The 13,482-nt window shown below is 39.9% G+C and overlaps 1 protein-coding gene across 6 annotated transcripts in view; it reads right to left on the bottom strand.

Annotated features, from left to right (window-relative positions):
• Positions 1-13,482, bottom strand: part of GRM7 (glutamate metabotropic receptor 7) — a 342,865-nt gene that overhangs the window by 107,256 nt on the left and 222,127 nt on the right. For all 6 annotated transcript variants that reach the window (XM_068907113.1, XM_009681119.2, XM_068907111.1 and 3 more), the window contains exons 6-7: positions 9,344-9,544; positions 2,494-2,633 (exon numbers count right to left, since the gene is read on the bottom strand). In XM_068907113.1, coding sequence (XP_068763214.1) covers positions 2,494-2,633; positions 9,344-9,544 — 341 coding nt within the window. The remainder of the gene's footprint in view (positions 1-2,493; positions 2,634-9,343; positions 9,545-13,482) is intronic.

Here is a 13,482-nt window from a genome sequence, read left to right on the forward strand (position 1 = left end):
AATTTTCTTTAAAAATACAGAAGAAAATGTCCATAATATTAATATATAAATATCTGAAAAATGTCAAGAGTAATCAGCCCCCCATACTTCTGCCTCTCACTCTAAAATGTTATGGATGGGAAGATGACATATACCATTGGGAGACTGGATTGACTATAGATTTAACAGCAGTACTTCCACGGACATACATGTCCTTGCTCCTTCTTTAAATTAAGGTGATGATAAAGAGAAGGAAATAAATATTTTTACCTGTGACAGTCTTCAGCACTGAATTACCTACCATCTTTGACATCTGGAGTGTACAACTGCATTGCAGTGCAGTACAACTTTTGTCTTTTGTAATTGAGGAAATTCAAACACAAAGAACTAAGAGATCTGCCCAGGAAGGCAAGTCTCTTGTAAAAGGGAGTACCCCCTCAGCATTTTCTAAGTTAAAATTAGCAGTTTCTCACCAAACCATTCTTTCTCCCCCACCCTGCCCCTCATGTTGGTATTAAAGAAAGGAGAACTGGAGAAATATGTCCTAAAGTTTCATCTCCAACAACAGTTACTGAAGACAAATTTGAACTTGTGGAAGTTTTTCTTCGGACATACTTAACAGTAGCTATTATTTTGATTGGCTATTTTAGGAAACTTTGGCTTCTCTAAACTCCACAATTTTATTTTGGTAAGAAAATATGTATGGGGACTACCTTAACAATGCTAATCCCTGGGTGGATTCTGGTGAGAAACTAAGACTGTTAAGTGCATAGAAGGGAAGTTACTGTGACTATCTCAACTACTGATGTAACACTGTAGGTGCGTGAGGGATATGAGGGCGAGGAGAGCGTGCTTTTTATGGAAACATTTAACACAACAACAGGAATACAAATCAAGTTCCACTAATTTAGTTTTAAATTTTAATGAATCAGGATGAGTAGTTTCTGTAAGGTAGGATTTACTTAATTAAATATTAATATTTTTGCTAAAAGAATTGTAAATTGCAAGTTAATATAGGAGTTTGCCTTAAATAGAACATCACAAGTTGGAAAACACTGAAATAGCACACAGCAAATCAAAATGAGTCAGAATTTAAGAAGAGTAAAATATTGCGGTCACTCCTGAAGACTGGACCTTGGTAAACTACATTAATTATTTCATTTAACAAAAGACACAAATACATTAAAGGCAGAAGGAAAAAGTGTCTGGATTCCGTTACACCTCGAATTAGAACACTTGGGTCTACCTCAGTAGTATATAGCTTGACTACTAGTTACATAGCTTAATTAGTAGCTCAGACTTCCCAATAATCAATGGATTTCATTCTCTGAATGCAGGAACTGTTATGCAGTGTTTACATATAAAAAACTGAAGCACACGTTACAGTTGCTATGCCTACATATTGCATGCCAGCTACATCCTGGTCAGACTGTGTGACAGAAAGAGACCATGGTCACACCAGTTATTTCTTTTTCCCTTGCCCACTGGTTTCCTTCCGAAGGAAATCCAGATGCACCGGCTGGGAAGGAGCCATAATACACTCAAGGATGTCTTCCCTTTAGACAACTTCGAACAGGGAACTTCTTGCACCAGAAAGTATCATAGCCAATGAATTCTTGACCTCCTAGGCAAGTTCCTCTCGTATAGTCTCACATATGAACTTTAACTAAAAAGAAATCTCTTCTGCAGCAATTGTCATTTCATTTTAGGAATATCTTGATTTTATGCAGGTTCTGCTGCTGAAGAACAGTTCAACTGAACTGACAATATGGCCTTTGTGCTTTAATAAGAATGTCTACAAAGAGTCAAATAACTATAAGGTTAAACTGGCACCTCTTCTCCATGTATTCAAAGCCCACGTGACTCGCACAAAGTCAAGCAGGAAGCCAGGGCCAAAGAGCAAACCCAGATCTCCAGAGCCCTGAGCCAGGGACCTATCACAGAACATCCTTGTCCAGATGAAGTTGCAAAAGGAGTTTCTAGCTTTCTCTGCTACCAGTCACATTTGTTTTTTCACCTGGGCAACAACAAAGTATCTTGGAGGTCTCTGATCCCCTCTTCCTACACGCTCAGAAAAGGACCATCTCATTCATATGACTGTCTTTGCTGCATGTACAAAAGTAATGCAGGGATAGTGAATGGCACAAAAAATATTTAATTTCAGCTTTCCTAAAACTAGAAAAAGTGAAGACCATCTAAAAATAAAAGCCCATTGGTTCCAAACAACAATGCATTACTGGCTCATTTTCCTAGCTGGCAACTAAGGACTTCAGACATGTAAAAGCAATAAATTTTGCATGCTCATCTGATGTCTCCATTAGTCTGAGGAGCCTGGGTACTCAGCATATAGCAAAGAGATGGCAGGATGGAGTAAAAGAAAATACTGTAAAAAAAAAAATTGTGTAGCTGTGAAGAAACAGTAGGGCTCCATTTGTTAATTCTTGCAGGGTGACAAAAAAAATTTAATGATTGTACCTGATAACGAAGAGCAAGCAAAGAATAACATGAACTCACATTGAGCTGAAGGTCATCTGTCCACTGGCCAACGAGCCGGTAGCCTGGGGTGCTGGTGTTCGTTGTGTGGTACTGAAAGATGTCATAGCGCCCTGGTGCATCCCCATTTTTATTAAACATCACTGGAGTGCCAGCACTGCCTGAGGAAGGAAACAAGACAAAATCCAATCAAACAAAAAAAAAGCCAAAACTTTACACTATCATCTGTTTTATTTATTCAGTCATAGTTGAGAGCTTTCAGACTGGAAACACGTTTCAAGCAATGGCCAGCTATCAGCCCAGTCATTTAAAATAAACACATTAGGACACTGTGGCATAATCCTAGCCCTCTTTCTGTGATTAATTATCACTAACCAAATCCACTGACGGAAAATAAAACAAAGCAAAGCTATATCAGCCTTACTTCACTCTAGCCTTGCATGCAGCAAGAAACAGCAGAAGGCTTTTCCTTCTGCCTTCCAGCCGCCTTCTCCATCTTTCTTTCTTTAGGGAGTTCTTTAGTGAAAATTAGCCCTGTGAATGGAGGCTCTGAATGATTTTTTTCCCCCAGAAAATGCTCCATCTGCTTCTGAGAGATATTGCTGTCAGAAGTCAGCCCAGGTCTAGTGAATCTTGACTGGCATCCAGAAATAGCTTCCTCCTCCACAATATGTTCTTGTTCCAGTAATCAGCATGCAGTTGGGATGGAAAAGAACAAAGTAAACTACAGGAAGACTGTTCCTTGCACACTCCTTTATTTAGCCTCTACAACACTGATACAAGCTGAAAAGTATTTCAGTCAGGATCAGGATCTGCCACCCTTTGCCACTGATCGGCAGGAGATGAAGCCCCCAGCACACCCAAATGCATCACACAGAATTGGTTCTCCTCACAGTACAGTAAGTCCACAGATTGGAAGCACACTGATAACTGAACAACATTACAGATGATTCCTTATACAGGTACATTCTGACCCGAAGATCTGCATTTTAATTACCATAGCAACAGTGAACCCTTTCTTAAATGAGAATTCAAAGCAATGCTGCATTTTCTCAGAGCTCTGGGTGAAAACTTCAAGGATGACACTTCTCTCAAGATATATTAAAACAGGTTTCAGTGGGGTAGAGTAATATTGTGTCAAGATTGAAGGTGATGACAATGCTCCAGTATATCTATATCCAAAGCTTCCTCCTACCGCCTAACTTTTTTTTCCCCAAAGCAATGAAAAATCTCTCCTGTAGTAGCACTGAACTTTAAGATTATGGTTTTCTTCATGATTCCCATTCTTCATTGAATTCCAGTGAGAGAAAGAAGATTTGAAGGAGTGAATTAGCATAGTTTCCATTCTAGCCCTGGTAAATTGTTTTTCATCTATTCTACAATCTTTCCTGAGATCAGATACAGATTACGTTCAAAGACTGGTACAGAAAATCTTCCACTGAAATCTCTCCTCACTAGTTCCCTATGAGCACCAGGCAGACATTTAGTTGTCATTACAGATTAATGTAGCCAGAATACATTTACAGTGAAAACACTTAAAGTGAATAAGAAAGAATGGCCATAACTCCTAGGCTCCTTCTGAAAGTTGGCACAAATGGGATTTAGCTAATCCTGACCTTTAAGAGGGTATTTATTATTAGTTGAGCTCGGCTTTGTCAGGGCTGACAAAAGAATACAGTTCAAAGTGTAGGGGCTCAAGTGAGGCTCCCAAAATGCAACATCAACATTTGTGGATCCCCTACAGCCTGGCAAAAACCCAACATTGACACGAAGAAGTGATCATCTTCGCATGTTAGCAGGCAGACTTAAAACCGGTGCCGTTGCCAGGGCCCTGCCAAAGTCAAAGGAGCCAAGATGAATTCTGCTACTTCCAGCTCGCTGACAGATGGAAGAAAGGGAAGCAGCTAACAGCACACCTGGGTCACCTTCATGAGCCATCTGAAACGTCCCCTGCAAATCTTCCCAGCCAAACCATGGCTACCCCAACACGGCTATTACTGGGGTAACGGGAAGCTGCTGTTTACCTCACGGCTGGGAAAGCAAAATGGGCTATTTGCCTGTCTGCACATGGTGCTGATACGAATCTGGTGCTGACAAACAGCTAGCACCCTGACAGGAGAGGTGTGGAAAAGGGTCAATAAAAAGAAGACCAATATAAAAAATAGGTGCTATTATGAAGTGTGCTCTGTACACAAAGGGCTTAAATAGATAACATATCAGGATCACTCAGATGTGTGCTGCGCTGTTTCTGTGTTTTGCAGGAGCAATGAAACTCTTTGTAGGTCATTGCTAATTGTTTGTGTAACTCCTTGCAGACAGCTTTTAAACACTGACATTTAAAATAATCCTTAACAGCAGTGGATGTACTTGGATGGTCCAGAGCTGTAGACTCCACAACAATACTGCCCAAGATGGCCTAAGGTGCTGTGCCACTTCTGCAGGCCTCTAGGTGCACAGTTCCTCAGGACACCTAAATTATGCATAGATATGAACACTTGACAGTTACTATTAAGCACCTGTTGCTATTTTCAGATATATCTTCATTCTGCTTCAAAATGATATACAAAAAATATCTGTGAAAAGTCTGGGATCTGCAGGGAAGACGAATATCCGCAGGAAAGTAAAGAACTGTGATAATCTGAGGTCATAAGTCAAGCAGGAGCTTCCAGCTTCCTGACTTTGAAGATGAAGTAATTGGACTCCCAGCCACGGATTTGCTTAGTGAAGTGCAAACCTTCTTTAACCTCTGTGTGGGCTCTGGTGCATGTTTTGGTACTTCCTTTATACTGTCTGTCTGTTGGGACACTACCTCTTTCACTCCTGCTTGAAATTGTTAACACATTTCATTCTGTACTTGCAACTCCAGTTCCCTTGTGCACTCATGAAAATAATAAATAACAAGTAATGTACAAAAGCCTCATTATAAAGAAGAAAGAATATTTTCATAAATTATCTTTAAATAATAAATTATTATTATTTAACTTCTTGATCCCATAATTATTAAAATATCTGGTTGTTTAGTTTTGGGGTTTTTTTTTTTTTAAACAATTTCGGATTTATTTTTGCTTCTGCTAGGATTCATAAGAATTTTGCTACAGCCTCATCAAGCACTTCAGAAACTGAGTATTAGCCTCTAGTCTGTAGCTGCTTGATCATTCAGAGGTTATGAAATTTGAATTCATCTTCAGTTCCCAACAAGTAAGTTATCCTCTTACTACACAGACACAGAGAGTACATAACCTTTCACCTGCAAAATGCTCTTGGAAAAAAGATACAATCTAATGGATTTTGTAGGATTTCTGTGTCTTCACCATGAGATGAGAACTGAATTAACAGAAGGATAGGGTGCTAGACAGGTGTAACTAGCTAGGGTGTTTCTTTATTACTCATTTCTCATTTACTGCAGCTTGAGAATCTGAAGGCGTCACATGAAGAGAATCTTTCGCTTTTTGCTGGGGGAAAAAACGATCATTTTGCATTGTGAGTCTCCGAATCCCACTGCATGAACACTGGGGGTTTTAAGTTTTCTGTATTTTTAGGGTTTTCTGCTCTAAGGAGAGTGAGACAATACCAGAATTCATACGGAGCTGCTAGTACAAATCCAGACTCTCTTCATTAAAACACCTTTCCTTATGAACATCACTATCTTTGTGAGGAAGAAAAGAATCCAGAAGCATGTACGGACAGGATGATTTCAACTGCATAGTTACAAACAGATCTGTTACATACAAAGAGGATCTCATCTTGGGTTGCTTGAAAATGGGATATATTTTTTCTCTCTGGCAGAGTCAGAATTTGGACAAAGCACTCTCGCTGTTCTACTTTCTGTTTTTATTGCAGATTTAGTCAGGAGACTGGAAGAACAGGATTTTAATGATGGGTAGACCAAACGTTGGTTTCTGAGCCCTAACCTTGATGAGGCAGAGTTGCATTGCCGTACCAGTGACAAGGGGAAGTGAAGCCCAGCAGCACACTTCTCTACCCGTCCCGGAGTGACAATGCAATGGCCAAGGAAGCCTTCGGCAGTAGCATTTCTGTCCCACAAGCTCAGAGGCTTTAAAACAACAGGAATATATCATAAAGACCAGCAAAAAGCCTCTTATCTTACTTCTTCCATTGCCTCATCCCTGCAATTTACCAGCCTGGCCTTGTCTACTGGGTGAATAACATGGCTGCTGTTCAGCTTGCATCACAAGGAAGACTGAACTGATCCATAACAACTCTGAGAATTTACTTGATTGTTCCTGCTTCTTCGTGTTGAATAGCTTTGTTTTTTGTTTGTTGGTGCAGTTTCTTGTATTAATGCCAACACGATGTGTAATCAGATGCTGCAGTATGATGCACAGCAAGTGAGACATGTTAACACTGGGACACAGGCTGGCCTAGCACGGAGGCATGGCTGCCAAAATCCTATCAGAGAGACAGCTGAACAAGACATCTAGTCCTCTTCCTTGAAAGTCCTAAGCCTGCCTGTAATAACAACAGAGCGTTTCAGATCACTGCACTTTTATATAGTATAACACTGAAAAGAAGCAGGTTTCCCAGAACATCTCTCCACAGCCCCAGGAACGAGCCCCAGAAGGATCGCAGTGGAGCGCTGAGCCGGGGTATGCAAACACATGCACAATTACACTCCATGAATAGGACAAAAAAGCTAAAATCTGCCCCTGAATAATGCACTTGAAGAAATCAGTTCTTTTCCCATGGGAAAGGTCAGTACTGAATAGCCAAAAGAAAATTAAAACGTTTAGAACTGTATCACTTTGGCCAACACTTTCCCTCTCCTGCTAAAAAAGCAAACCACTTTCTTCAAGCCCCTGTGCTGGCCATGAGTCACATGTATACAACAAAAGAAAAATATCATATGACCACATAAGTCGCAAATGAAGAAAAAAAAATCATCTTTTAAAATGCTGACCAAGAAAACACAAATAAGGAAACCAAAGTTACTGCAAACCAGTTCTAGGAGCTGAACAGTATGCAAAATTAGCTGGGCACCTATTTTCTCACAATTATTTCTCAGCTCTATTAAAACGATTGGATGACCATTCACTCTCTTTGTATGCAAAAGCTGTCCAGAGACGGTAATGTATGAGTTGTTCTCAAGTACTAAAACGGCCAAAGTACAATGCTATATAGGAATATTGTACTACTATTTAATCTTTGCCCTTTGTAATTTTTTTTTCACAGTCACCTTCCAAAATGGGGAAAGTAGAACTCTCCAGACTTTCTCAGATGTAGTTAGCACCACTTCCTTCAAGAGAGGAAATAAAAATCTCCTGTAATACACCTTGCCATTCATAAGACAATTTATACAGAAAGGAAAAATATCCCTGGCACAAATGACCAAACCTGATCATGAAAGGCCAGCTTTGTTCCTACCTTTAAATTCCTGAGTTTCTATTTATGTGTGTTTGTTTTAGCTTATCAACAAAAATGTTTACTAGTAAATTGCAGCAAGAATCCCAGAGGACTGGGCCAAAATTTTCAAAACTCAGGAACCTCAACCTGAACATTCATGTCTGTATTTAGGTGCTGAAGCAGCTGAAGCAGCTGCAGCAGAACGTAAACTGTTGTGTCACAGGCATGATCTGTGCTGTGTGTCTGCCAGTCTGTCTGCTGCATAGCCCTCTTCCAGTGCCCACCACGGAGCCACGACGTCCCCTGTGGCTGCTCTGGAGGCCTCCCCGTGTCATCCACAGAGCAGGTGACGCCTGCACGAGCTAGTCTGCCACAGGGATCAACATCTGTGGCTACCTCAGGCATTTTCAAAGGACATTTTCAGTACTTTTCAAAATCTGTTCTAACTATGGATTTGGAGGTCTAACTTTTGGCCCCTAGTTAAAGCCAGGATCTGTGTCTTACAGAGAGCTGTAGCAGAGCATTGTGCCCCTAGTACACACATTAGCAAGGTTTATAAAAGGGAAATAACATTAGACTGCTTGCAACGTCACCTGCTATGAGTGATCCGCTCTGGTGACTCTGGGGCTGGTTTCAGCTGAATCTTCCCCATGCTTATCAATGAAGCTAATCAAATTTCAGTAAACCACACAGAGGCAAGGAAATTCTGCCAGTATTTAGGCCTGATTCATACAGTGCAACGCAGAGGAAAATAAGCGAAAGCCCACTGAACTGCATGAAAGGGAGGGCTGGTAGTGTTAACTATCACTGCCACACTTCGGATCAACGGAAGCACTAGTGGGTATACAATAAGCGGCTGAGTAGAAAAATTCTCTCATCCTCATTCCCAGGAGGTTTTGTGTTTTTACTTCCACACCTCTAAAGTCTAACCAGAGGAAGGAAAGTTGAAGTAAGCAGCCGGTTTAAATCACACAAAGAACCTATCCCTTTTGCTGTCCTCTCCCTTGGCTTGAACATGAAGCTCAGTTGGGTTCAGGGTACCAGAATTTCATCCACTTAGTTTTCATAATGGGAAGGAAACAATGTGAATAAATCAGAAAAAAAGATATGTGATGCTGACAGTACTTCAGGGGCTTACATGGGCCTACTTAGTCAGAGACAAACTGAAGTTTTTACCCAACTGTCTGTTTCTCCTATAGGAAATCACAGGCTTCTGGCAAGTATTCTAGAATAGCAGCAGCAATTTCTGCCTTTGCACAGTAGTAGCCTGTTTGCCTTGGCTACCTGGGGTCCTGCAAGATCGAAATGTTTTAGAAAACATCTACTTCAAGTAAAGCAACACCATGCTTTCAAACAGACACTAAATAAATGCAGTCTTCTGCCACAAACTCTAGTAAAACAATAAAAAAATCCTCAGCCTGAAATAAATGAAAAAATATATTAAGTAAAATTCAATAGAAAAAATCTACAGGGGTCAAAATGCTACTGATAAAATAGTCTTTCAGCTCACCGTTGAAGTTAACGCTGCGTATGTACTTCAGCAACTTTTTGCCTCCTGCTTGCTCCATCTCTGGGCAGACCCCTGGGTAATCCGCACAAAGGTCCTTGTTCATGTGATGGAGGGCGTGAGCCATGGCATATACAGCATCAATCACAAACTGAACTTTCCCTTCTTGCTCATAATGGGAGTCTTTGCCAATTCTCTCCTGCCCTGCACATTAAAAACAAACACATACACACACACACACACAGAAGGACAGTAAGGAACACTATTTTCCTGATATCAAATACAGATTAATCCTCTTTGAGCACATTTACAGAAATGCACGTTTTAGTCAATACAATACAAGATTTTGAGCTATGGTTTTACTAATCCTAAACAAAAAAAAAAAACCAACCAACCTTCTTTCTTGATAGTAGAATCATCAACCCTTCTTCTTGCAAGTTATTTACCATAATCCAAAAAGATAAACCTACTGTAATTGCAAACTTGAAGTAGAACCTACAGAGACCATCTTAGAGAAAGTACAAAAATCACTGGGCTCTATATGTTTCCAAAGAATGTCTTTGAGTGAAGAAAGCGTTAACATAAAGCACAGCTGGTATTTTGAAGTCTGATGTTTTGTTCTGTTTCAAATCCTAGTCTCTAATTGAAAGCCATAGCCAGATCGAGGGAAGAAAGAATCACTTCAGATGCAACCTAAGGGGCGCTCAAGAGAATTCAGCCTACATGCTACTATTAATGTAACCTCAGGAAGGTCAGTATGTTTGCATTAACTATGCAGCCCCCTTCTCCCGTACCTGCCGAGATTCAAATGTCCTTCTGAATCCACTGACTGCCTTTAAAATATCCTAGCAGTGGAGAATTTGGAGGAATCCAAACCCTTAATGCCATCTGAACTGCAACTGGGGGAAAGGGAAAGCAGTGCTCTGAAAATCATTCCTTTACTACTGTTGCACCCAGCCTGTTAGAAAATGCAAACCTTCTGCCTCAGGTATATAATCTTAAAAGGTCAAGACATAAAATGTCTGAGAAAGGGAAAGTATTATATAGATGGAAAATTGGAATACACAGAAATTAAACCACAAAGATCCTAAAGAACTCAACAGCAGTGTCACAGAACAGTGAATCTAAGTATTTTAAATAAGAGACTAGTGCCTTAAATTTCTCTCTCTCTCTCTCTCTCTCTCTTTCTCTCTTGCAGATTCAAGATGAAAAAGTAGTATGACTGTGAAAAGAGGCAGTAAGGCAGCTTGCTTTTTTTTTGACTGTTGTGTGAGCAGATAACTAGGGACCGCTGCAATTAAGCAGCAAACAAAATAGTCTTTTCAGATGGTAAAGCAAGGCAAAACAGGTTAAGAATTAGGAGCCCTTGATTTTTATTCTGAAATTGTCCACAGACTTCTTGTTTCACTTTGGGCAAGTAACACCTGCACGATTCAATCTGTCCAGCTGCAAAATGTGTGATTATACTTACCTATCTCCCCCGGGTTTTGTGATACGTAATTACTGTTTGTTAAGTGCTCTGAGATGCTTTGATGAAAGCAGCAGAAGTGCAATCTATTATTTTCTAAGGGTGGCAACACCACAGTCCACTTGTTCCATTTACAGTGTGACACTTTCTTCTAACCTGAGATCAGTCTTGATTGTCTTTCTGCAGTACCTACAGGTTTGGATACTGTGAGAACCTCCAAGAAATCAGCCCTCAAAAATCATATCTTGCAAATACTTCAGAAATCTTCAATCAAAGTAAATATTCATTTGGAAGATACAAGGCAGAAAAAAATCCTTTATTTGAAATAGGGTACAGTGAATTCAAATTGCTAACCGAAACCAATAAAGAAAGGAAATCAAACTGTTAATGAATTTGTGAGAACTCATGGTTTTAGCAGAGGAAAAAAAGCCTATTTTCCTGTTGCTGCTGAAGTCCAATGTTTGCATCTTTCCCTCCTGTACTAATGAACCAGAACTTTACCAGCTCAGGACCGGAACCTATTATCTAAAACCACATTCAGCCACTGCATTCTTCCAAAGCACTACTAAGTTTTCAGAAAACCGTCGTTAAAGAGCAGCTAAGGCCTTCTCAGCAGAGATGCCCCTCAAGGCATTCTAAATCAGTCTGAAGACCGTTTTGTAGCAAGCATATGGGCAAAGCTTTTCAAGTTTTTTGAGCTTTAAGAGGAAAGATATACTGTAGCCGAAGCTCCCTTCCACAGGCCAAACTCAGCAAAAACAGATCCAGACAATTGGCAGCAAGTTCTGCTCATGTCTTACCCCTGCCCCTACCCTTACTCTAGTTCACCTAGCAAGACTGTACAATTCTTGTGGTGCCACCTGTTTATATAAATATACACACACATACACACACACAGACACATATATATACACACTGTATGCAGTTCAACAGTGAGGCTCCATTTGTTATTAAAATAGTTAATACCTAGGAACTTCATTTTATGGTCTGTTACAAATCAACATGTCCTAGGAAAAATCCCACTTTCCATAATTTCTGTGCTAAAGTAGCATGCATTTCATTGAAAGATTAGACACGTGTCCCAAAAAGATAATTGACCTACATCATCAAATACACATTAGTCTCAATCAATCCTTTTTCTTTTCTCTGAGCGGAGAGATCGTGGGCTGGAATTATGAATAAATACCACGACAGACATCACCACCTTCTTATAGCAATCCTATAAGCACAAAGCATGTCTAAATGTGTCCACAGAAATCATTTGCTTGGAAATAAATACAAATATAATTCCCCTACATACGCATCTTTAATTACATGCACTTCCCCTCTTCTTTGGTTCCCTCAGTAATTACCAAACTTCATCAGTTGAGTCCGATCCATGCAACCTACACATTGTGTTTAAGCTACCCTCTACCACCACCCCTCACCCCCTCGCAGTTTTAAATCTCAACTACACTGGAAACATTGAAATCTTATGAAGTCTTAATTGGCAACTAATTCAGCAGGGTGAGAGAGCGTCCAGATTTTGAAGATTCACCTTCATATCCTTTTTATTATTTCACTCTCCTCTCATTGATTACAGACTGTATTACATTTCCAGACCCTGACAAGGAAAATGCTTTTAAGTGGTTTTAGCTTAGCTACACAACCAAATCCGCGATGCAACAGAAACGCATGCCCAGGGAAGTGAATTTGGAATTGAAATTCTGAAGATAAACAATACTGATTAGGCATAATAAGTTCTAGGAGCATAGCTGGTCAAAAACACAAAGAGGAAACCTTTAGCAGCAAAGATATCTGTGCAAGAAACCTGAGCAAAACCTACTTAAAAAATCTAAAGCCATGTTAACAATGTCAAGGTACGAAAATAAGAAATAATAAAATAAAAGACCTGAAAATACTTAATGCAATTTCTAGTAAAAAGAAGTTTTTCCTCTACTGAAAAAAGCCATTCGGTTGAATATTAATCATCCAAAATTTTTTGTACAGTAAAGTCTACATATGGAGCCAACTGTAACTACCCACCCAGAAAGGCACGCATGAATTTATTTATACAGTTAGAGAAAATAAGAATAAGAATATATATTAACATAAGGATGAGTTAGTTTTTGAAGGGGACTTCTTTTTATTGTGATCAGAAGTTTAGCCCAAATTTGAACTAGAAAAGAATCCACAAGACAACTGACACACTTGACATATGCCAAAAATAGCGTTCAGACTTTAACATTAAAACATTCAAATGATTGGGCGTGAGTGAACTTAGTGGTCCCCTAGTTTACATCAAACTAACATCGCAGTAACCCAGTGAGCAGTAAATCGGACCCAGAGTCCATTCTTGAGCTGGGATAAAACTAAGCGACGGGCACAATTTTAACTCCAACTTCAGCATTAGTTTGACAAATATTTTACCCTCTTGGTTTTGGCTGAAAAAGTCAAGCAGACTGTTACACCACGTACTTCAGGAATAGCTCATGTGTTTATGGGTGCATACAAATTCAGTTATTCTAATCTATTTCTGGAAGAGAAGGAAACCCACAGAAGTCATTCAATTATCACAGATAAGCTGGTAGCTTCCCCACTGCACTTTGTGTGTCCCCTGGCAAGAGGCCTTCCTGAATCCACAGCTGAATAGTGTTAGGACATCACTGGAGGATCTCAGGGCACCAAAGCTTTG

This window comes from Struthio camelus, chromosome 14 (genome assembly GCF_040807025.1).
Source record: "Struthio camelus isolate bStrCam1 chromosome 14, bStrCam1.hap1, whole genome shotgun sequence".
Classification (NCBI taxonomy): domain Eukaryota; kingdom Metazoa; phylum Chordata; class Aves; order Struthioniformes; family Struthionidae; genus Struthio; species Struthio camelus.